The sequence below is a fragment of the Prenolepis imparis genome, unplaced genomic scaffold, assembly GCF_030444845.1.
Source record: "Prenolepis imparis isolate NDT839.2.m4 unplaced genomic scaffold, iyPreImpa1.0 SCAF_11, whole genome shotgun sequence".
Lineage (NCBI taxonomy): Eukaryota > Metazoa > Arthropoda > Insecta > Hymenoptera > Formicidae > Prenolepis > Prenolepis imparis.
In genome coordinates, this window is record NW_028141169.1 from 9029937 (window position 1) to 9056761 (window position 26825).

The 26825-nt window shown below is 34.7% G+C and overlaps 2 protein-coding genes and 1 long non-coding RNA gene across 3 annotated transcripts in view; 2 read left to right on the forward strand and 1 right to left on the reverse strand.

Moving 5' to 3' along the window:
- Rbp6 (RNA-binding protein 6) overlaps positions 1-26825 on the reverse strand; it is a 655858-nt gene that overhangs the window by 503792 nt on the left and 125241 nt on the right. The gene's annotated exons all lie outside the window — the stretch shown is intronic.
- On the forward strand, positions 17606-18969 carry LOC145943003 (uncharacterized). Its single transcript, XR_014426451.1, has 3 exons — positions 17606-17954; positions 18350-18483; positions 18806-18969. It is a non-coding gene; the product is annotated as an uncharacterized LOC145943003 (long non-coding RNA).
- On the forward strand, positions 19858-21559 carry LOC145942906 (uncharacterized). Its single transcript, XM_083050075.1, has 5 exons — positions 19858-19872; positions 20085-20525; positions 20623-20683; positions 20790-21098; positions 21220-21559. The coding sequence occupies exons 1-4, from the start codon at positions 19858-19860 to the stop codon at positions 21080-21082; spliced, it is 810 nt and encodes a 269-aa protein (XP_082906201.1). The 3' UTR covers positions 21083-21098; positions 21220-21559.

The following is a 26825-nucleotide window of genomic DNA, read 5'->3' on the forward strand; positions in this document are numbered from 1 at the left end:
TTTCATATATTTGTTAAATTTCATCTCTAAATGTATTTTAATTTTTAAGCCTTTTACAATCAGCATGTATCAGTTATCATTATAATACAAAATTTAATTTCGATAAATCTTGATTTAGCATCAAAAATATTCTACATTTTTATATTCTGGCTCTGTAGCCAGTCTATATTTATATATATATTTTCATATTCTGTGCTTGACTTATAAATGCATATATACATATATTATATATCCTTTAATCTTGATATTTCAAAAATTTTAAATCACTTTTAGCAATTGCATGTTTGACATATCGAATTTAAGATTCGATAAAAATATTGATTCAAATATAAAATTATTTAATATAAAATTAAAATAAAAAATGTATATATATAAATTAAAATTTTTAATTCTCATAAAATTCTCTTGTTCTATCGACATTAATAATCCATGCATGTGTGCGTGTATTCGTCGTGTTATTTTATCTTTTAAGGAAACTTTCACATTTGAAATTAGTCTTATGTTCAATTATTTCTCCGGAAGAATTTAGTGAATAGCGCGAACAAGCAAGAACTCGCTTATATTTCAATAAGAGCAACGAGCCCAGTTCTGTTTCTTATGGAACGGTTTTGTACACGCAGGTGGCACGACAGCGGAGAAGGACGAAAGTAAAAGGACGAGAGGCAGCAACGGGTAAACGAGAGGAGAAACGCAACGGTAGGAAGGGGGGAAACGCGAGGCGACGGGGCTCGCTTCGGGGAGAAGCGAAGCTTATATTATGCAAAGCATGTGTTCGCCCCGGGATTTATGGCGGCCGTTTCGCTACCGACTACTACTATACGACCGCCCGGCGTACACACTCGAGTCGCTTTTTGCGCGGATTCGCTTGCTTCGCGAGCGACAGGATAATCCAGAATCCTCGCGTCGAAGTGCATTTCCTGAAACCGGAAATAATCGGGATCCTAATATAAGAACGTGCGTAAGAACGTGTGTATGCGTGTTGATCCATGATACGCAATCGCAAAATTAGAAGAGAAAATGATGTTAATTAATACCCTACAGCTCAATGATTATATCTGTTAAATCACACACAAAATCTGATATACAAAAATTCAGATATAAAATTATTTAATATCCAGATATCAAATTTAAAATCTTGAAATTTTTAATTCTCATAAAATTCTCTCGTCCCATCGACAACATTAATAATGCATGTATGTATATGTATATATTTGTCGTGCATTGTTTCATCTTTTCAGTTACACTGGTAATACGATTTACCTGTATTTACTATACCGTGTTATATACTTCCCCTTTCCCTCGTTCAAACAAAATTCAATTTTGGCGCATAATAACTCATCATAATATCACGTTATTATTTGCCTCATAATACTGTTTCTCTGATTTCTGCTGTCATTGCAGCGACTGGCAATCACGTTTCGTTATTCAATTGCAGATTTCTGCATTCTGCATTCGCGAGGAATATTGTGTTGGCGCGCGCATAAAAAAAGGGTCGCTCGAACGATGTGACGGGAAATTAATCAATCCAAGTCCCCGGTCACGTCGATTTTTGCCCTCGCGATCAATAGCGAAACGTTGCGCCCCGTCATAGATTTATAATAAATTCGCGCGTTTATGCGGTCGAGCAACTGGCGGCGGTCCAAACGGGCAGTTTGATTGTTTCGAATGGCGGTCGGCGTGGTGTAATCTATTTCGCCCGGTTAAAATATCTCATTAATCGCCGTCGCGCGAACCGTTAAACATTTTGTCGACGTGACTCGCGAATATTATTCGCCTGATAAACGCTTCGTACCGAATTGCGAGCGGCGTGGATATTTTAACGCGACGCTGTACAACAAAATGACTAGCTGTCGCGCGCACTGCGACGAGTGCAGGCGTATTTTCAGAGTCACTTGCACCGACAGCCTCGCTCAATTAACTCTAGTTAGCAATTCACTGTCCCTTTGCAGTTTTGCAGCCCTATGGTCTACGATGTAACGAAGCGTAGATGAACATTTAGGAAATTCTACCAACAAATTTGAAGAAAAAGTTTCGCTTTATACTGTAAACGCCTGTTTCATGCTAATCCTAATAATATTTTTGCTAGTGAGTGGTGTAAATATATCTTTGGTTAAATTAAAACAAAGTAGTCAATCTTTAATGTAGAGAATAGAATCGCTTTTCTATTTATGATCCAAAGATATGATGAATCTGTCAATAGGTGACACGAATCAAAGTCACAAAAAAATTAATTAAAAGAATTTAGGAATTTAAAAGGAATATAGGAGCTGATGGAAATAGAAAATAAAAATTTACTTCATTGCTACCATTAAAATCCGCCAAGAAGATATACAAAATTTAATAGAGAAAGCACTTTTGTAGCTCGTGATAAAATAATCGACGAAATAAATATACCTAAGTAGTATTATTACCATCTCGATCGATATTTTTCTACAAACGAAAACGCTTCACGTGCTCGCGAGCGACAATTTTTCAAATATTTTATTCAGCACGGTATTATTTTGCGAGAGAGCACGCGCCGCGAAATAAACGTATACGATATTATTTTTCAGCTCGTTCCTGAAAATAACGCGAGGAGCGATGTCGGTTCATGCGCTACAACTCTCGGCGAATTCGTTAATCGCGCGGTTAAATTCTCCCGCTACACATCACGTCCAAACCGGCCGCGATAACGCGTTAATTATCGCCCTGTGATATTTCGTCGCGGCGTCAGGCCGCATTTGTTTCAAAAAGGGCTGTTTTGTGAAAAGCGCCATTCAGCCTAATTACGGGACCGCGGGCGACAATGCTCGCCCTTCTCTTCCACCTGCTCTGCCGTCTTTTAGCCTCATATCTCTCTCCTTCTCTCTCTCTATCTCTTTCTCACAGTATCTCTCATTTGATTCGCCAACATTCCTTGCGCTTCTATTTTCGCAGTCTCGCGATATACAGTTTGCAACTAAATACAACAATTTTTAAATAAAGTAAAATACTTTGATGGCCATTTAATGGTTTGCTTGTTTAATATGTGCAAAACTATCATAATTTCATTTATATTTACAAATTCTGCATTAGTTTACACTAGTGTTTACATTAGTGTATAAGTGTCCGATATAAAAAGATATTTAATATTAAAATATCTTTGTGTAACTATTGGTCAAATTTAACAAAAATTTAAAGCTTGTTTGAAATTAAATATATAAATTAAAGCTAATAGTACTTAATTACAACCATTAAAAATATAGAATCAAATACATGAAAAGAAACAGCAAATTAATAATTTCAATCTATAATGACGTTATAATCAATAATAGCTTTCCTGTCTCGATTGCGTATGCGTGTGCATATATACTACTTTCATTACGACGAAATTTTTTTCGGAGCGTACAATGTGTCAAATCATCTACAAATTCGCAGAAATACCGTCTGAAGGAAGTCGTTGGCAATCCTGGCCGCATTGTCGGCCGCGATATTGAGAGGCGGATCGTTAAAAGAAATTTTCGCAGAGAGAAAGAGTGAAGGAAAAGAACGGGAATGCACGTTATTGCCTCGTTCTGCGCTCAGGATATAACGACGCTCGCGTGAATGCGCTTGTTAGACCGTGTCTCGATGGCAATCGAGCGGAGCGGTCCTTTATCCACGAATAAAGCCACGAAAATAAAAACCCGAATCCCCCTGAATCCCTTCGAAGGATATCGTTACCGGTAGCACTGGTGTTTGGTTAAAATTGTTTGTAATCTTAATTTCTCCGATACTATATCGTTAACATGCAGGGATCCAGTAGATTCCACACAACGCCTTATTGCCTCTAATTTTTTCCACTATCTTTTTTTTTTGCAATCAAACGTAGAGAAACGAAAGAGAGAGAATACTCTGCATCGCATATTCCAGGATTAACTCGCATATACACCACGTTTAATTCTTTTAATTAATTATCAGCGCATAATTAATATAAACACAACACAATGATATAGAACATTCTACATTGTCTTCTCATTAAAAATAAAACAGCCGATATAGAACATTCTATACCTACTGTCTTCTCATTAAAAATAAAATAGCCGATAATACTGGCATAATAATATGGTCGATAATATGACGTTGATCTGACAATTAATGTGCGATTCATGCGAATCATATTGTGATTCGAGAATAGTTAAAATTACGAAAAAAAATCACAAATTCATCGTAATTTCACAAAAGCGAAAAGAGGCTCAATGATACAGCGAGTACGATAGTTAACGGATACGATTCTTCGGACTAGAAAAAAAGCTATAACGAAACATCGAACTGATACGATGGCCTCCAAGTAATTTACGAGCCGACATATCCCCACCGCAAAAATGGCAGCGCTCCAGACGGCGATGTTTCCTATCCTGGTCATCCGCTTGCCAAAGCGGGAGGAAGAAGCGGAAGCGGGCCGTCATTTAAAGCGTAAAACGCGGATACGCGGCGTGTTTGGTGAAGGGGGCAAAGAGAAGGATGAAGGGAAGGGGGGTCCGAACCGATGCGGAATTTCCCGTGCAATTTTCCGCGGTGCCTCCTTCCACCTCCGGGAAGGGGCCCGCAAACATTTTCTTTCTCGCGGCAAAGGTACCCCTCTACTTTTTTCCTTTCCCTCCTCCTCTCTCTCTCACCCGCATATTCTCCGAGGGCAGCCATTTATATCGTCGGCGGACAGCGAGGCGGTGAGGCGGAATAAATCGCGGCTCCTTTACAAGTACTGCCAGCGGGAATAGAGACATCGCCTTCGCCTATCAATTATTTGCCGTTCAATTTACGAGGCTACATTGGCGGGTAGGAGCGAAAGGGGGAAAGGGGGAGGGGACGAGGAAGGAGTGCAGGGAAAACGCGCGACTCCCAGGCAGGCGATGCACCCATTGCAAATAAACCCGCGAGCGGCGGGGAGATGACATCTTTACTACGGACCTTTGCGACTTCCTGCTCTACCCATGCACTCCGCACAGTTCCGCCACCCTTCCTTCCTCCTCTCCTCGCCTTCTTTGGTTCTACCCGCGGTTCTTGCTCGCTTCGACGTGCCCAAATCCAAATATCTCCGCGTCCCCATATTTTAAAGATGAGCGCGCCGATTTATGGCTCGGACGAAACCGAGCGCTTCCGACTGCCGCGGATACAAATTGTTCTGTTTTTCGATGGTTTTTCCAGTCCGGAAAACCGAGTTGCCTGCGCGTATTCCTTCCTGGGAGAACAAACAAACATCGCGGCCTGGCGCAGCGAGAATGTCGCATTGAAGGGGGGAGGTTTTGTTAAAAAAGAGGTAGAGAATCTGAGTAAAGATTGATTTGTTACGTACTGCTATGATGATTTAATAATCGTTAAAACATGCACTATAAATTAATCAGTCCAAGTAAACATTTTGAAGAACGATATCGAAAAATATCGTTTATTTAATTAATAAAGAATACAATATTAATGTTAAAACTGTTGTGACTAAGAAATAAGAGATGCAGATAACATTAAAAAATCTGATGGAAAAAATATATTAATATACATATATCGAGATAAAAACCAAAATTTAAACTTACTACTTTACTTTTACTTAATTTTTCAAAGCTGACATCGCATTGTAGCTAATCTTATTTTTTATTTATAAAATGAATTTGATCATTATTAATATTTATATATTTAGAAATATGTATATAATATTAATTCTTATATCTTTTTAAATCATCTGCGTATAAAGAGAATTTTTTTAATCAACAGATTAAACTATAATAAAAAGACAGCAGGATAAGTACATCGAAAAAAGTTCACAAAACCGTGCAGCAACAAGAAAGATAGGAAGTTGCGATGTAATGGGAAGGAAGAGAGAGACAGAGAGGAGAGAGCTCAAAAGGGACAATACCCTCCTGCTCAAACAGACGTATGTTACGAGCAGAACACGTGTGCAATGCGCTCGCGCGGTTTATTTGCCTTACATCTGCAAATATGTGCGGTAACGCGTGTCCACTGAATGCTAATACGTGTTGAAAGAAGCTACAGGAAAAAGAAAGAGATGACATTGGATGGAGAAGATAAAAGACAGAAAATAAAAAAGAAAACTAAGATTAAAAAAGAGAAAGAACAAGAAAGAAAGAGAAAGAGGGAAAATAATTAATTTTCAATGGAGACAAGAGAAAGACAGTAACAGGGAAGAAAAACGGAAAATTAAAACAAAAGGAAGAGGACATTGCAAAAAAAAAAGAATTGAATAGAATTAGAATAGATTTATATGCGCCATGTAAATTAGATTTACATATGCTATATTTTTATATGTTCAACGATCAAAAATAAATAATATAAATCGTGAAATTAAAAAAAAATTAATAATTTCTTTCTTCTGCAATACATCCAAAAATAAAAGAAGGGAGTAAAGTGCCGCGAATCGGGAGAAGAGATTTGCAAGCACACACAAATACATTGGTTGTGTGTAGTCGAGCGTGTCGAGAGTGTACCTCTGCACAGTCGCACGTCATAATTGCACGCACACGCGTGTTCTGTACGTGCCAACGAATGTTTCCCTGTAGCTTATCCTCTTCCACGTGCGCTTCCTCTGCGCCATCTTACAATTAGCGACGACCTCGTTCCCGGTGCATTATCCATGATAACTTATGTAACGTCGCATTTCGTACGTAAAATTACATTCCGCAAGCGTTCAGCAAGTTCGCTAACCGGTCGTCGCAACGGCACGAATTCATCCACGAATAACCGTCCTGTTAAAACCTCATTCTAACGTAAATGGAATATTACATCATCATGAATGTTCCACGCAGTAGAGAGATAGATTGAGAAAAAGAGAGCAATAAATAATGATATTATAAATATTATCTTCGAATATATAATATGTTTATGCGCGGGTGGATTGTATCTAAATAGGGTATTATATCATGAACGCTCTATATATTTTGCAGCAGAAAAAAAATAGATATGTAATATAATATAATTAAATTTTAATTACTCCAATACATTATAATAATAACATAATAGAATTGCACATGGAATTACGTTTTAGATTGCATTTAGAGAATCATATATTATGCTTATCATATTTTTCGTTAAATATAAAGTTGAAACCCAAGTCGAGCAAAATTATCGTTGTTCTAGTTTCATTATATTCCTTTTTTTCTTTACTTAAAAAAAAATTTCAATTTTCTTTTCAAGGAAGATTAATTTTTAACATATCTCATTTAAGAATAAAACTTCATAAAAGAACGTTAAAGTTTTCGCATCAATTCATTAACCTATAATAAAAGAACAATGTAACTTTTGTCTTACATATTCTTTCACACTTGCACAAATAGATATTTTTTTATATGAATATGAATAATATAAAACAGACATCGCGCATTTAAAGAATTATTCTAAATAATCGTCCAACGACTGCTCTAACAAGTTCAATTGCCACATATAGCTACCTTGTAAAAATCGAGCTAAATAACGTGACAGCATCAGTGAGAAGTCGGAAGTTCTTGCTGAGAAAGTCGCAACGAACGGAAGGAGTAGAATGGAGGAGTGATAGCGGGACAGGGGAAGAAGAACGAGCGCAAAGGGCTAACTGGATTTATGTATACGATCGTGTGGCCAACTCGAGAACGCGCTATCAGTAAATAAACGCGACCGGATAACACCGCAAGCAGAAACAGAGTGGGTGGTAAAAACGAGTGAGAGACGATGAAAAGAAAAAAAAAATAGAGAAAGAGAGAAAGGGAGATAGCGACGCTGGCCCTTCTTCAGGAAAGACTTGTCCAGCTCCTAATCGACCGGAAGAGACCCACTCACCGACGGTTTTAAATTAAACGTGCGGCAGGTCGGTTCGTTAGCCGACTCGACGCGCCGACTCGCTGTGCGAAACCATAAATTCGCACAAGAACGAATGACCCGGGTTACGCGGCAACGTTTTTCTCGCCGCGTTTTTCGCGCCCCCGAAGGCAGCCTACGAAGAGAATGGCAGGATTAATCAAACTTGCGAATCTGCAGGGAAAAAAGGGAGCTTGATAACTGCGATTGCGCGGAATTGGTATATCGCTAACTTTAATGAGTATCTGGAAAATTACATTTTCCGGGAATGATACGCATTTATGCGAAATAATGTTTGCAAGTACTTTTGTCATTTCTCTCTCCTTCCTCTCTCTTTTCATATTATAAAACAGAGAAATCTTGATATACTAAAAGTATAAAAGTTATATCTAGTACTATAAAGCATCCCCTCATTGGAGAGAGATACAATTATTTTATTATATTATATTAAATGTGAACTCTCTCTCTACTAAAATAAATCAATACTTTCAAAAAGTTTATATGTCAAAAATAAATTCTGTAAAAATTTGCACAAATAAATTTGCAAAGAGCAAACAAAAAAATAATAAAACAAAGATGAATTGTTTTTTTTTTTTCCATAACAGAAATATAATTGAATGACTGTATATAATATAGACCGCGCTGTGTTGGAGATAATTTCTGTCACAAAGCAATACGTACGCGTCCATTAATTCAACGGCAATAAAACATTAAATCCCCAGAGAAGCAGGGAAGATGGAATATCGTCGAAATATCCGATCCGTACGCATCCGTTTACATTTACAGCATCAGGCAATTTTAATGCTGAATCGCGGGCGGTGCGAAACTTTGCACATAACAATTTGCAACATTGGGAACGGCCGCAAACATCCGAATGCAAACAAACGTAATCCCTCATCGCGCAACTTCCGCAATTGTACTCGCGCGCGAGCGCGATAATCAGCTGGGAGCAGAACGAGGAATCCGTAAGACGCGCGAGCGGACCGCGCGAATCAGTATAAAAAATTGGAGCGGATCCAATTATTAGGATTAAAACGTTCGTTCTCTGGGACATTCTGCGAGCACACGATTATCCGCTCCGTCGCCCTCGCGCGGTAATAGGATTGCTACAGCTTGATGTATAAAGTCGTATCAAAAGTACGGGATAAAGGGTAATAACGTCATGAACCGGGAGCGAAATGAAAAATGCAGTCGGAGGTGGGTCAGAAGTAACGGAGCAAGGGACGCAGGGGGAAGAGGGAGAGCAGGCAGAGAATGTGATGCGCCAATCTGGGTAACGCGCGAGAAAACGTACATACGTTGCAGCATATGAAGGCTGTGCGCACTTTGGAGGGTGCAGTTGGGTCTGAGAGGAGAAGGACGCGGAGTGAAATATCGTAAGAGAAACGAGAAAGGGGTGAGAAGTCGATGTGATGGAGGAGAGAGAGAGAGAGAGAGAGAGAGAGAGAGAGAGAGAGAGAAGTAAATTTTATGATACCTTGGGGTAAAACCTCTTCAATGTAGTATTGTTGATGCGCATGTAAGCTTTAGAATATACATGAGAAAGTGCAAATGCGTGCACACAACTATGGCGTTTCATGTTAGAAACGGCGAGTTAATGTGTACAACTACGTTTTGTATCACGTTAAATTATGAACGAACGAGAGATTAGATTAGGTCAAATTTATTGTACAATTTCAGACTAAACATTACATGCAAAACACTTAAATGTATACGTAATGAAAGAGAGTTAATGCGAAATAAATAAATATAATACAGTTTAAACACATAGGACATTTTTAATATATATACTAAAAAAATCTGATAATCTTTTAAGACGTTTTGAAAGACAAAACAATCGGACTACGAACTTAATGAAAAAAATACACTAAATAGCTGTGAGAAGACCAATGCAGAAGGCACCTAGGACGCCATTTTCAGCACGTGTTATCAGACAGTTTTAAGCGAGCTTATTATTCGGTATCAATGGCAATCATCTGGCGAGTTCACATGCGTTCTCCTCGCTCTCGTCCCGCTCAGCCCGTCAGCGAAGTGCAAAATATAACGAAACGTAAAATCTAATTTCTCGGTCTTAATTAACCGTTAATCTCTAACCTTCGTGTTCGTGAAATTATGAGCGTTCTGTCCACGTTGGCGCATATATAGAACTGTCGCAAAAAAGAAACGAGGCACTGTGATAGTTTCTAATAATTCAATCGACAAACGCAAAAATAAAAATCACCATAAATATCACGTGAACGCGTATACGTTTCTTAATGAATAAATTAGATTAAATTTATTTTTTATGCATATATATAAAAGTTAAAAAAATATAACGCGCGCACAACCGAACGAATGCGTATAGTCATGTGTGTCGCGTGTCAAGGATCGAATAGCTGTCTGGATATGAACTGTGCAATATTAATTATTTACAACACGCTGACACGGCATGTTAATTATTTTTAACGCTATACAACGTTATACAGAAGGTTCACGAGAAATTTTCACTCGCTGGAAAATGTTTTTCCCGGTCGGTTGCGCAGCGCGAGTCGCAGCACCGCGGCCGGATCGTTCGTCTTAATTAAAGTGTTATTTCCTGATTAGCGGGGAATGCTTTATTAGATTTATTACCGTTCGCGGAAACGCCCGTACACGTACATACGTATATTACTAATACCGCTTATTATATCGAGTAAAATAGACGTTCGAAAGTAAGAGAGAAAGAGGAGAGGAAGTTTATTATGCTTTATTATCTGGAAAAACTTTTTGGAATGGATAAGAATTAACAATATGATGTAAAAAAATAGTTATAAGACACACGGTAATATTTTTTAAACAATAAAATATCCATATATTTGCACGAATAAATTGATAATAAATTAAAAGAGAGAGAAAGAGTTCCCTTCATACATCAAATACTTCATTAAACGGAGTAAGAATGAAGATTAAAGTTTTATTGCTAGACATTATTACCTTTCTTCGTTTAATTAGGTTGTCATCCCTATCAATTTTATAACTATAACATATCGTTTTCGCTCTTCGATCTTTTTAACATCTTATAGAACATTCTGGGGATAATAACGATTTCTTTATTCTCAATTCATCCGGGAAGACAATGAAAGTCGAATTCACGAGACATTTTAAAAATCGTGCAAGAACGTCCCAAAGTGAACAAGTAGAACAAAGGGTGGATGCACATTTTCACAAGAGTATATCTCAATATTTCCGTGATTTTTTAATCTCGTATCCTTTCATTAGATTTATAATACAAGTAACTTTCACGATTATTAAAATAAGTCATAAATTTTATCAGTTGTATATTGTGCTCAAAGTAAAATCAAATGATTATAATAAGAATCATAGATTTCAAGAGCATCGCAAAGATTTCGCGCAACTTTTGGTGGAAAATTCTACTAGCGCTCATAGAAAGTTAAAGAGGATCAGAAGAATTGCATAGTAAAGCAACCTAAGAAGCAAATAATGACAAGTGAATGAGGGCAGGACGGGAGAAGTGATAGAAAGTGAGGGTCGATAGGAATATGTGGCAGCGATTGGGCGGCTATCCAAAAGCCATCGTCGAGCGGATCCATCCGGGGCAAGGTGAGAGGGGGAAGGGGGGATCCATCTTTAAAACGAGGAAAAAGGGTGGAGACGAAAGGAGAAAAGAATCCCCACGCTACCAATATCCCCTCGCCTCTCTTCCTCCCTGCGTCCCTCTTTCCCCTCGAGGAGGCTTCTGGGCTGGCAGCCCAAACGGTGGGCGAACTTTTTTGCAGCGCAGTTTAACGAAGCGTTCCTAAATTCTCTCCCTGGTGCAGCAGATCGATCGAGGGGCACGAACGGCGGAAGGGCGGCGGGATGCGGGGGTTGGAAGGGATGAAAACGAAGGAAGAGAGGGAGGAAGGGGAGGGAAGGGAGGACTTCGCATCGACGACGATTCGTAAATCGTCCCTTGGCTACGCTGCAATGCGGGCGGAAGGTAAGAGAGAGAAAGAGAGAAAGAGAGAGAGAAAGAGAGAGAGAGAGGAGAGAGAAAGAGAGGCGCTTTCATTGGCCAGCGCATTCGCGCCCTTGCGCTTAAACGCGCTGACGAACGAGCTTTTAGCGAAAACTTTAATCGAGGGAGAGAGGAATGAATAGTAGATCATGATCAAAAAGATCTTCTATTTTATAAACCTATAAATCTCTCCCTTTAGTTATATTATAGTTAAATAGTTAAAATGAAATTGAAAAATAAACTTATATTTATGTTCTCCAGCTCTCGCTCTTAAATGTGGGAATAACGAGTCTTTTAGAAAAAGTTTTTAAAAAAAGAATAAACGATACATAATTAAAGATATTTTCTATGTGACACATAAAGACATACATATATCTCTTTAATGCTTTTAAATTTAATGATATTTAATTACAGAATTTTTTAAAAAGATAAGATTACACAAAAACTTGAAACATAATTAGTAATCAAATTAATAATCATACTTAAAATCATTATTAATTTTGCACAAATCTCATGTTCACATATCTTTATCGAAATATATTACGTTTTTTAATCATTTAGTCAATAAAATATTTCTATTAACAGAGAGAATATAACTCAACTTAAAATATTCAAATAGCAGATCTACAAAATTTTTTGTAAGCGTCTTTAGCACAAATTTTTCACGCTGCGCGAGCAATATCATTTGTATTCTAAAAAGTAAAAAAGAGAGAGAAGACTCATGGAAAGTATGAAGATATTCTTCTTTAGATTTAAATTGAGATTAAAATTGAAATGACCTAATTTTCTGACATCAATCATCTATTCAATTAACATCGAAAATTTGTCTCTGAGAAATTCCTGAATTTTTCAATCGTTTATTTTTCGCAAATGTCAAGGCACTATTTCTCGAGAGGAGAGTCGGAGTCGCTTTTAGTTGTCTTAAGGATTACGATGGATTATAGGGTCGGGGTTATGTGGCCGCGGCTTTAGAACCGTGAAAGGCATCGCCAAGAGGGACGAGGCAAAAGAGAGAGCTAATATAAATCCGGGATTAAAAGTGGCCGAAAACATCGCGGAGAACCGCGGCGCAATATCTTGAAAGCATTGACGAGCGAGTCGAGGGGAGGAATTATACGCTCGGCAGATCCTTCTTGAAAGACGCTCGGCTTTCCTCTCCCCTCAATCTCCTTCCTATGATTATCCGTAAATTAAATACCACCATGCCTACTGATGACGTCGTAGTATTTATTATGTGTTAAATTCCGCTAAATTAAAAATTATTCGTTCACTTTTATTACTTTTAAATATTTTTAACTTTATCGTTAGATTATACATGTCTATTAGTGAGTTATTTGTTTCTTTCAATATACAGATCCGTTTGAAAGACCTAGAAAAATATATTTATTATTATCCTAACTGCATGTTATAGTAATATAGGTCTGTCATTGATAATCGTTGAAATTCTCAAAGTGCTACCAGAAAGCACGTCAAAAAAATTACACCATTGACGTAGTGCTATGCAACATCGATTCATCGGGATGTCGGATGAGGTGAATATCTATCTCTGGTGGATATTCCGGGATTAATATCGGAACACACACGTTGAACATAGAAACGTACAGGCTGCAATTGCCAAGCTATCTCCTTCCGCCATGATGCACTCCCTACGAAGATACGAAGCATCCGACGCGACTCCGAGAAACAACACGCCCGGTAATTCGGAAGGATTGGCGTACGAGTGCCTTTTACCTTTTTCGCGGTAGAAATGCAGACGTTTGTTGGGAGTCGAGGGCGCACACGCACATATACACACACACACAGACACACAAGACAGAGGCAAGGAGAACGGAAAAGAGCGGGAAAGAGAGAGAAAAGAGAATAAGGTGAAAACAACAGGATAGATAATCTCCGTGTTTCAGCGCAGGAAGGGATTTCCGTTTGCTTCCGTGGAAAGACCGGAACAGGAAGCATCTGGAGTGTCGAGGCCGTGGCGGGGACGTGGAAAAGTGCGAGGCGAGCGTGGAAATAACGGGCGTTGGTAGAAACCGCTTTAAAGCGGCTGTCAGCGCGGAAAATGACTAATGCCCGTTTCCCAGGGAGCGCAAAGCGTTGCTTAGAATAACACCGTACGTTGTAAGCCGATGCCGGGCGTGTATGTTAACGCTGTTACGGACAGGCGAGGCCGGGTCACGAAGAATGTGGAGAATACTTGTGTCTATAACGGGTGTCTCCTGAGAAAGACGTACAGGTGACGACGAAAGTTCGAATCAGCTCATCAGCACGATTGCTGAATTCTCAGATTTTCCTCAGAGTTCTTTTTTTTTTTACTATATATAAATCAGATATAAGAATATTTGCATCCTTATATTCTTTAGATATTAGAAGAAAAAAATATTCTTAAATTGAATTTTTCGATCTTTAGATACAAAATGAGATTCTTTAATGGTTGATTTTTTTTATTAGATCTTTAAATTCATTGAATTTTTTATATAATTAAATTTCCTTAATGTTTGATTAAGATTGAGATTAAAATATAATAATTGTTTTAACAACAATTTAGCTTTAAACTTTATAGGATTTAAAATGGTCAACAATATGTGCATTAAATGTTGCATTGTGCGAGACCAAATTAAAATTTTAATTAGCGAGAAAATCGGCTAGAATTTGTCCCTTGCTCCCTTTATGAAATATCCCATTCACGCGCGCTAGTAAATTAATACGCTAACACGCCTACATATTCTATTAATAGATACGACCGGGCGCTTTTGCTCCTCTGCTTAATTATATGAAAATAGCGTTAATGAACAGCCGTTATTATGACGCCTCAATTTTGAGCGATTTAGTTTATCCAACAAAAATGCCAATCTCTCTGATTACATCTCATCAACACATAATTAAATTAAAAAAAATAAATAACAAAAGATACCAATTTACAATTTATAATATTATTAAAGCGAATAATTTAACAAAAACTTGATGGACTTTTTAAATCTCTTTATGCTTATATTTAAAAACTCTGTAGTTGACATTCCAATCAACGCATATCTTGATAAAGCCTTACACACAGCTACTCCTTCAATTGCGACAATTAGACTTGCAAATTCGAATTTTTCGACGAGCGATGCTGAAAGCTGTGATATTCCGATGTACATATATATTGATACAAACGCGACGTCCGCATCACCGACATGAAATTTCCGATTACGCAGCGAACTTTTCATAACGGAAACGATATTCGCTACGGCGCAACGAGAAACGCATGTAAATCACTTTTTATTAAGTACAGCAGGAAGCGCGGTCGGGAACGGAAAGCTCGGCAGACGAGCTTTTCGCACGTCGTGGCCCTTAATAAAAATATCCATTGGTGTATCACACGCGCGCTTGCGCACACAGAGTATTTCAACGTAGTTTTATTGCATTAAGTTTTTAAGCGCCGCCATGTACATCTCCGACACGACCATCGCGAAAACTGCATTGACGTTATACCACCCGAGAAAAGTTGTAAAACCGTAAACCGTTTCGGCTGTTTGTAGGTAGGTATACGTACCGTGCAGCAAACTATGCAGTTTAGATGTTTGGAAAGGAGCAACAAAAATACTTTCGACCGCTGGCATCTCACGCGGCTTTATTGCATTAATTTTTAAGTGCCGTCGTGTATGTAGCTGGAAAATGACCGCAAACATACAAGCCGAATTGGCGTTACGCGAAAAAGTTGTAATTTCGACGAAACACACGTGGTCATTGTGAATGTGCGCGGGGGGGCAAAGGGTTCTTGAAAATTTTACAAAGGGAAAAGTCGGCGTTGCTCGCTCTCACGTATTTGTAGGGCAAAAAAAATGTGGGACGCGCGTTTAAACGTCTGACGATTTCTATGGCAAGAATATCAATAGAATTGGAAAGACTGTAATATCGAAGCAGAAGAATCACTGGCAAAATTATTGTCGTTTGCGGTAGGAAAATCAAAAATTTCATCTCTTGTAGTTCGTGTTTAATTATGTCCTCCGTTTGTGAAAAGAATTATTTTGGAAAGAAAACGGAAAATAAATCTACATTAATTTCGAAATGCATTCGCAGAATCACGATAAACTAATTTCTCTCAAATATTCATTGATAAATTAATGTCCATGTCAAAAGCGTAACGGTTGACCATTATTTAACGTAAATTTTCATTTTCGACAGAGTAACCATTACAGTAATTAAAATATAAATTACTTAGTTGGTTAAGATAAAGATAAAATTAATTTAAATTATTGCACAGCCATGCTCTGTTCTATCGCTATAATCTTTCTCAATTATTTAAAGAATTCCACTAATTATTAACGTCTGGAAATTAAAACAACCAGTACACGTTTCTCTTAGTCACACTTGCATCTATGCGATTAAACGGATATCGATTGAATCTGGAGCAACCGGTACATGTGTAGAGTGTTTATCTATTCAGTCTCAACATCATAAATTATTCTTTTTGAGAAAGCAACGGGGAAAGTCGAACGTATATACGTACAAAAGCCAAACTTTATCGGTCGCCATTGAATCGCGGCGCGAGCCGCGAGACCGCTTTTAAGTCGCGATAAAAGCGGCCGGTGCATAGAGAAACGCGTGTAAATCACTCTTTATTAAATAGGGCGGGAAACGCGCGGCTGCGGACGACGCAGTCGACCAGGAGGGGGGAAGAGAGAGGGAGGAAAGGGAGGATGAGGGTGGACGGCGACGGGTCCAGCGGGAGAGATAGGCGCAAGCTTTTCGCGCGGATACGCAAAGCTCGTTCTGGGCCTGACACGAGCTACAGTGCGCTCGTCATAAAAGCACGCGGCACGCGGACGAGTTTATGCGCCATAAATTTCGGACAGTCTTCACCGTCATTCTATGAAGAGACGGGGAACGCGGACTGAAGGGAGAGGGGGAGGAAGGGATATAATGCGTGACCGAACGGAGGCGCGGTCGATCCCTCGCCCAGAAGACCTCACAGCTAGATCAGAACGGTAGGAAGCACGATTGCACACTTCGAAATTACGTTCACGTGATTTCCTTTCACGTTCGTACAAACGTCTACTACATGGTAAAATATATACACGAAGTTTCCCTCACGTAGATTGTAAGTCGCGTAGAGAAAACGGACAAATAGATATAAATAAATTATAAGTAAATTTACGATACAACGTTCAAATAATCTTAAATCGCACCGATCGACTTTAAAATTAGATCGAGTTTAATCGCGAATTTTACGTACCGCAGAATGCAGTAATTTCTTCGTTAACTAAGAAGCCAATTTTTTAAACATAGTCGAATTATACAAAACACTCGGGATGATTACACTATCATAATTTACTTCACGATTTACTACACGATCTACTTTATATTACTTTAATTTACGATTCGAGCAGACTTGGGAAATTCTCATATTTCTCACTGATAATTAAATCTACCACTTTTCTGACTGATTGCAAAATTAATCTTAGAAATGTCGCGTCACAGCTAAATAAAGCAAGTCTAGAGCTACATTAAATTACGCATTAAATTGCGATATGGTACGAATAACCCAATTATGTTCATCTTATGACTCTTCTACGTCATTTTCCGCGTTATAAATTTTAATTATGACAAAACTCTATCAAGAAATATTGACAATTAAGACATAATCGAAGTTCTGAAAACAAAAAGGTTCACCTTTTCCAATAAATGAGTTATTTGCCACTTAGCTTGAAATTGAATAATGATCCATCGATTCATTTAAGAAAGGTATACACTGTAAAAAAATTAAGTAAATTTACACAAATAATAGTTGTAAAAATTACATGATTAGTCTTGTAAATATAAGAAATCATGTAATTTTACAGAAATTATGTAATTCCACAAAAATTATGTAGATTTGTCTTTTATTATGTAAATATATCTTCTTTTATATGGAAACTTACGAAATAATATGATATTTTAAAGATTTTATGTAATTATCCAAATTTTTGTAATATTACTCAACACAACAGTAATATTCTATATATCGTGTGGTATATTCATATTCCATGCGCGCATATTGCGCGATTATAGGTGGAAGTGACGCGCTGTTGCCACTCTGTTACAATCACGTCGCGACATGTTACTGCTGTTCCTAACTGTGATGCGTTACGAGTGCGTATATTAGAGTGTTTTGTTTCCGTGCAATACCAAAGGAAGAAATCAATCAATCACTGCATCTACTTGTATTCAACTTTTTACAAGAAAGGTAACTGTAATATTTTAGTAAGTTTTTTTCAAAACGTACAGGAGGTTAAGTAGCAAAAGGGAAAGTAGTAGGTCTTTTGTACATAGATTAATAATCAAATTATTTTAAGTTTTTTATGTAAATACTCGCGATTCCTTGTTTAATATCCATTCACTTTGCACACAAATATTATGAAAAAATTGTTTCATACAGCATGTGCTAAATTCTTACACAAGTATATACATGGCCATGGAAACAAAAAAAGTGTAATCTATAAATATTACATAGTTTAATTTTTGTCTATAACAGCAATCATTAATTCTGTCGCATTGTTTAGATCAACTACATCTTGTACAACATATCCTAAAGTATTATTATATGTAATTAATGATATACATTTATATGATGTTATATAGGTGCGCATGTAAATGTGTGAGATATACGTTACAATAATATCAGTAAATCTGTTTCTACAAGACTGAAGGTAGAAAATAAGGCGATAAGTAATCAGTTCCTTGCATTGCTGAAAAGTTTCAATTTTTAAAGAAAGGTAAGCTCGATAGTTTATATATTTATTTATTTTGAGGGTAGGCAATATATTGCAAAAGTTGCATATAAAATCATTGATTTTTTATTGAATAAAACAGATATTAAAATATATATATATATATGTATATTTATCAACTCATATATAAAATATTTATATATGCATATGCTTTTATATTTTTATATTGAATATTTCATATTTAATTATATTCAACATAATTGTAAATATAGTATTATTTTTTACAACATATTGCACATTTTGTACAACATATCCTAAAGTATTATTATATGTAATTAATGATATACATTTATATGATGTTATATAGGTGCGCATGTAAATGTGTGAGATATACGTTACAATAATATCAGTAAATCTGTTTCTACAAGACTGAAGGTAGAAAATAAGGCAATAAGTAATCAGTTCCTTGCATTGCTGAAAAGTTTCAATTTTTAAAGAAAGGTAAGCTCGATAGTTTATTTATTTATTTATTTTGAGGTTAGGCAATATATTGCAAAAGTTGCATATAAAATCATTGATTTTTTATTGAATAAAACAGATATTAAAATATATATATATGTATATTTATCAACTCATATATAAAATATTTATATATGCATATGCTTTTATATTTTTATATTCAATATTTCATATTTAATTATATTCAACATAATTGTAAATATAGTATTATTTTTTATTGTAATTAGAACATATTACTAAATTATTAATTTATACAAAAAATTTGAATAATTTTTAGATATGTTGAATATAATTCAATACAAAATAATGAATATAAGAATATAAAAGCACTACACATATAAATATTTTATATATGATGAGTCAATGAACATATATTTAATATTTATACTTGATATTTAGTTTTATTTTCTTTTTTAATTATTTTAATTTTAATAATTTTTTACATTAATATGTTACAGTGTTACTACTTTTGGAATATACATAAAATTTCCCTCCTGAATTCAATTTTTTCCTTCCTTTGATACAAAATTTTTTTATTAATAATGTTTAAATGTGAAATGTGCAACTATGTATTTTCATATATACTTTTGTACAACAAACACCAAATTCTTCATAAAAACATGCCTTATTTAAAAATAATTTGTCTGTTTAAAAATTGTGGGCAACAATTTAATAAATATTTTAATTTTAAGAAACATATTTTGAGACAGCACTCAACAGATAATAAAAAACAAACAAGCATAACTTTTTATTGCAAAGAACAAAATTGCAATGCTTATTTTAAAAATACATTAAATTTTAATAAACATTTATATAAACACATAAGACAAAATAAAATTGGGATTTATTGTGGATACCCAGCTTGTTCTACTAATAAAATTTTCAAAACAGTCAGCACTTATGCAGTACACATATGTAGACATCATTCAAATTATAATTTTAATAAGCAATTTATTGCTAATGAAGAATTGATAAATTTTGAAACCAGTAATTTTGATATCAATAATAATATCAATTTTTTTTTACAAAAGGAAACTTTAAATAAAGTTTTTTGTGATGTAAACAATAGTGAAAGAGCTATAGCACAATTATATTTAAATTTGACTACAAAATATTTCCTAACCCAGCCAGAAAAATATATTGACACAGAAACAGAAGAGACAATAGAAGACAAGGCTAAATTTCTACGTCAAATAGTCCACGAAGATTCATCAAACGATCTTAAGATTCAACATAAAATTAATTCGTATCTTGAAGCTACATATCCTGCGCAAAGATTGTTTCTTAATAATGTTCATAAAACACCTACTATTGAAGATGTTAAAACCACATGGCCAATACTTTTACAAAAAAACTATATGTTTTGGCATTATGAGAAATTAATGGGACATTCTATAGATCTTCTGAAGAAAGAAATCTTAAAAAAACAAGAAAATATACTTAGTTACGGACAGCATAAAAAATATAAAGATATCATCGATTCAAATAACCCTGCAGAGTTAAAATTGATCAAAATCATCATGAAGCATTTTAAAGAAGATTTTGAAGAATTATTTAAAACATATCCTGTAAATACTTTTTTAAAAATATGTATTGTAATTTATTTTGATTATGAAAATGTCACCAAACTTGCATTTTATTAACTAAAGTTAATTTATTAAACAGGAAGGAACAGCTTTGGAGGATATAGAACCGCCAATTGTAGCACCATGCATCGTAATCATAAGTAATTTCGCTATACATATAATAATATTTAATTTGATTTTAGTATATTATAATTGTTATATATTTGTGATTGTGCTCTAATTATCATATATATTTTATTATTACAGATGATCCAGCATGTCGAATGTTTTATTTATATATAGAAAAATTATTGATTGAAAGGACATATTGCTTTTATGAAGCCTTAAAAATGTTGATGTCGGTTTATTATATTTTCAATATGGAATATCCCAGAAATAGTACATGTACCTTAGAATTTTTACAAAAATATTTTTTAAATATTCATCCAGCTTGTGGCTCAAAATCTCGTAAGGTGTCAACAAAATACAAAGTACTATCACTCTTTAATAAATTAAGAAGCATATCAGACCAAGAAAATATTGCTACAGATAATATGTAACAAATACATAACAAAAGTAAGCATCATTCATATTAAAAAAATATATACGTTATATATTTATATTAATTTGTAATACACTTTATATCTTTACATTTTTATACTTGTTTCATAATCTGTACTATTTTTATTTGTTCCAGATTTTTATACAAAAGTAGAAATATATTATGGTCATTCAGGACTTTTTAATTTAGCCTACTTTGTTCTATTACCGCTATAGATATATCTCTATTTAGATTCTCTATTATTATGAAGGTCGACATAAAAACGAATTAAATGCGCTACATTATTTTGCAATGGGAATCTCACGTAAATATGTCAATAATTTGATGAATTCGACGAAACAGCGATTTTGGTATTAAATTATATACTAATATCTATATTACAATAATTCTTACTGCTGTGAAATTAATGAGTTTATTTTTTCATATTTTTAAATATAATTAATTAGTGTTTTTTATTTTGTATTGTTAAACATAATTAAAGAGAGTTTTATTTTTGTTTTTAATTTTATATTGCTAAGTATATATAATACATTTATTTTCGTATTACTATAAGTACATATAATTAATGAGTTTTTTTTGTTTGTATACTAAATATAGTTTTTAAATTGTTTTTTTTTGTTTGATATTAAAAGAAATTTTTATGTGATTATATAATTTTACTTTTGCAAATGCAATATTATGAATTATTTGAATAAGTAAATTTTATCAACAAAAATTTAATATAATAAGTAATAAGTATTGTATTAGATAATTATTATACTGTATTACACAGTAAAACTTGTATCTTTTATTTATACTGTTAACATTGTCAATAAAAATAATTGAAGGTTTTTAAAACAGGGTAAATATTTCTCCATGCAATCACGTGGCATATCGGGAACATATATATATTTTTGACTAATCTCTTCTTGAATAATTATAATAAAATTTATATTTTAAAATATAATATCACAAACATGCAGAATACTATTACAAAAATGTTTTGTAAACATAATCTCTGTAATGTAAATTTCATATTTCGATTTGTAATAATACAAATGCGTAAACTATTATTACATTAATATTTTGTGGATTTACATTCTGTTGTGTGAATTTAATATTTGAATGTTTAATAATACAATTATAAAAAATATTTTTACATTATCGTCTTATAATTTTACATACATATTGTAAAGTTATTTTTGCAATCAGCTTAATTACAAATGAAGAAATTAATTTTACTTGTATACTGCAAATTTACAAACGCGTGGAAATTTACAACTATTATAGTGGGTCTTAAAATTACCCACTATAATAGTTGTAATTTTACACAAAATTTTTTTACAGTGTATTACACATTCATTTTAAAGTTGTATCTATCTAGAAAGTTGAATTTATAGCTACAAAATAATGTGATCTAACAACACGTGTAAGCTACTTGTGTATATATATATATATATATATAAATTGATTCTTTTTTTATCATCAAATTAATAATATATACAAGATGGACCACTATGTATGTAATAGAAAAGAATAATTCATTTACAAATCAAATTCTATTTTGGCAAATATCTTTTTACGTATTAAAACGCAACATTACTCTCTTTCTATCGAATTTCCAAAATTTAATACATCTATAAAATAACACTTTTATAATTCGTTTCCTTTGAATAAAATAAAGCATAATATTTAATAATATTTCCACAGATAATGTAATTTTTTTAACTGTGATATTTGTTAAATATTATATTCCACTAATTTTTCGCACTCGATAGCCGTCGACTTCGAATCATCGCTAAGCTTCCCGGTGTAGACGAGGCATATAAATATCGAAAGAAGAGAAGCTGGAGAAAGAAGGAACGTCCCGCGTTCCGGACAAACAAATGAATAACATCGACGACCGGAAAGGGTGAGGCGAAACGACAAGCCTTCGTTTCCGAGTTCCGGCGCATTACGGATAATTAGATTGGATCCCGTTTGTTCGCTTCCCTCCTCCCCTCCCTCTTCTTCCCGACGCTCTTATTTCTCCGACTCCTTGCATTGCGCGAACCATTCTAAAACGATTGTCCCTTTACTTTAAAAGAACGAGCTGTGAGAAATCGGATATTTTCTAAGAAGTTTATAATAATACATTTGAGAAACTATCGCTGTAACTTGATACATTTCTTTGAAATCACACCTAATGGCGGATTGAACTACTTATTGTTAGAAGTCTTATATATAGCTGCTTTTAAGGTCCATTTACTTTAGATGCTATAAAAAATAAAAACTTTTGCATTAATATAAAGAATTTAAAAAAATTAGATCTTTAAACGATTATATATTTACAAATTTATATTTAAATCGTCATTTAACATTGTATGCTTGCATTCTCTTTAGAATTATCTAATACTCGCCTTAAGAAGGACATTTTCGCGCAAAAGAAGGCCACAAGTCGAGACGTAAGGACACGTACATATTTTCATAATTCCGCCATGAATACACTTTCATTGTGCCTGAGAGAATTTTGCGATTCAAATGCGCAAAAGCGTCGATCAATCTTTACTCTCTACCCATTCGCGTGTCTCTCCTTTTTCTCGTTTTTGTTAATGCGGCAGTTACACGCGAGCGATAAATACCCCCCTGTTACAATGCGAGTTACACGGTCGCATAAATCGTAAACGAAGCTGCAGTAGCTTTTCCGAGTTTCAATTTGCGCGAGCCCAATAGCTCTAGCACAACGCGTGCCTATATGTATTACGCGTTTACACGAGTAGTCGCAGGCGCGGCCGCGCCAGGTGATTCCGAATTCCAATTTGCGAGAGGTCAATAACGTACCCGGCGTCCTATGTAAACCGCGAAAATGCATCGGCCATAGCGCGCCGTTCGATACAAATCTTGATGATTCTTCGCGGATATTGACTTCGCCGGCCGGCGCACCTGCAAACATGTCGCGCTGACCAAAATTGTTCGTGCTCCGCGCGCATTTGTCCGTAAATATAGCTAAGTACCGTTCGAACGAGGGAAGATCGTTCTGCGTAAATAAATTAAATTTTTATCTGCGTAATACGATACAAAAAAATAACATCGATTGTTCTAGGAAGCTAAATAAACCGCATCAATCATATCGGTCTTGTTCATTCAGTTCATCGAAAATATAATAAAATACATGTGATAAAATGTGAAAAAAGGAAATGACAGCAATGTATATGTTTTCTTTATGTTCTATATAGCATACAATTTAAATTGACATATCCTAAACGATATTTCTCTGACATGTCGTAAAAAAAATTAATGAATAGTGTAAAGCAGAATTCATATTGGGATTATTAAACATATGTAAATTCCGTACGACTTGCTCATACTTTCAAAAGATAATATCAAGTGATAATATCGGTTTTTAGAACGGCATTTATCTATTCAATTACGAAGGCGCACTATCGTAATGACACTACAAAAAACTTTCGCTTCGCGTAAAACCGGTTTCCGGATAAAGCGACTGTCTTTGCATAAGATTTCACTCGGAGGCTCAAATTATGAACATTATAAAAATATCACGCGATAAGCCGCGCTCGTCATAATGGCAAGGATAAACCAGCTTTGCGATCGATCGTTTATAGGCGCATTTATTCGCGAGTTTATCCGCGGTGAATCGAGTCGATTGGTCTCACAAACGCACGCAGTCGCGTGTGCAATCGTGCTGCAATACTGCATACGCGGCACGTGTAGACCCGGATTAGCGTTTTACGACGCTCTCCGCGATTCTGTTTACTGCGATCTCTCAAATGGAACCGCATGCGCTTCGAATTAAGACGCTGTGAATCTTAAAAATAGATGATTACGTGCGATTTCGTGATTTCTATAACGCTTTTCGTTGAATATTAACTTGGTTATTAATAAGAGACAGTATAGATATAAATTACACTACGTGTGTAAATTTACGTATGTAAAGTTCAAAAACATTTGCGCGCAGAAAAAATCTCACGGATATACTTCGTCTATAATATTTTTCGTAATAAAAATGTTCGATTAGATTTTATTCTTCATAGAATTATTCTCAATAGAACACAATTTATTTAACTGGGGCAACGAAATTATTAATTACTCAAATTACTAGCTTAATACAAACAGTAATGTGCGTGAAACATTTCCACTTACAATTAAATAAATTTAAAAAATATATCAAGATTATAACTTAAAATGTTAAAAAATATCTTTTTAAAAATCACAGTAAATTCATTATTGCTCAGTAATAACTTCTCAAACATCGACATAATGTTTATAAAAAAAATCGTCGATGACAATGAATCTCTATTTAAGATGCGAATTACAAGATGACATTATGAAGAGTGCTCTTGCGCCATGCTGAGAAATCCGGTGAATGTAAATCTCGTTACTTTACTTTTCAGAATGATTCCCGGAATAATAGCTGATCGCTGCACTCGAAACGTTGCAGTAGCCGCGTAAGCATGATTCGCCATCAAGCCATCGAGAATGCAGCAACGCGGTATCCGATGTGATTATCCGTTTATCGCATCGCTAGCATATCTTCTGCTTTGCATAGAATCAATCTACGTCCATGTATGATGATACAAATTCCGCAAGATTATTCCGAGAAGATTTTTTTTAATCTTTAACTGTGGAATATAGTTGCTGTATTGCAAGGCTATTGAAAAACTGTATTACGATAGTAATAAAATCAATTGGAAGAATTGCGATAGTATAGAGAATGTCGCCACAATATTATTTAAGGATAAAATTAATATTCCCCAAGCAAATTAAATTATTATAGAGTCATAAGTTATAGTTGTTATAAAAAATATTGACTATTAACTTTATCAATCAAAAATTATATATAATACATGTTATTTTACTTGCTGCAGAAAACTCTATGATATATGTTCTATATTTAAAAAATATGTTAATAATTTATAAGTCCATAAAAAAAATCCACAGTTCCTATATAATATATTCCTACGTAATGTATAGATCAATACATAAAACTTTACATCGATTGAAATACAGAATGCAGCTTAACATATATTTCTATAAATATAGTCCCATGATTCTCTATAAAGCCATAGATATTTTCAATCTATATATCCATAAACTACAAGCTATTGGATCATGGCGTATTCATGGATCGCTATATACATAAATTTACGATCTCTCTCTACGCACACCTACAAGCTCTCTACTAAATTTCTATATATAGGTCGCTGAGAGAATCATATTGGATTTATAAATTACTAACTTCATTAATTTCTACATCCACAGTTCCTAAAATCTGCCAATTCTCGCTTTTAAGTTACTTATAATTGCAATAATCTGGAATTAGATCAATATAACATATGTGTGCTCCCTTTCTCTCTCTCTCTCTCTCTCTCTCTCTCTCTCTCTCTCTCTCCATATTCTTCGTGCCTGGCAAACAAACAGACAGATCTCCGAATTATATATAGCGAGATTAATTCGAGGAGTGTGGAGTTAAAGATGCTTCCCGTTCGTTGCGTAACTCGATTGAATTTCAATATAAATCGCTCGCGCGTCATTATATTTTTTTCTCCGAAAAATCTTCATCTAATATAATGTCTCTCTGTATCAATTATTGCTCATTTAAAATCGCGAATGTTTATTTAAGACACGAATTTAACACTTATATATATATTACTAATTTGCACATGTATCTTTCTTCTTTACAAAGCTTGATTGATGATTTTATGTATAAGATATTTTTCCACAAGTAATCATAAATAATAAACAATAAGTATGTATAAAAAATA

Bases quoted from the DNA above. Each gene is read 5' to 3' on its own strand.
- LOC145942906 (XM_083050075.1), top strand. The intron at 20,526-20,622 runs GTAAATACTTTT...TTTATTAAACAG, and splicing joins AATTATTTAAAACATATCCT to GAAGGAACAGCTTTGGAGGA. The intron at 20,684-20,789 runs GTAATTTCGCTA...TTATTATTACAG, and splicing joins ACCATGCATCGTAATCATAA to ATGATCCAGCATGTCGAATG.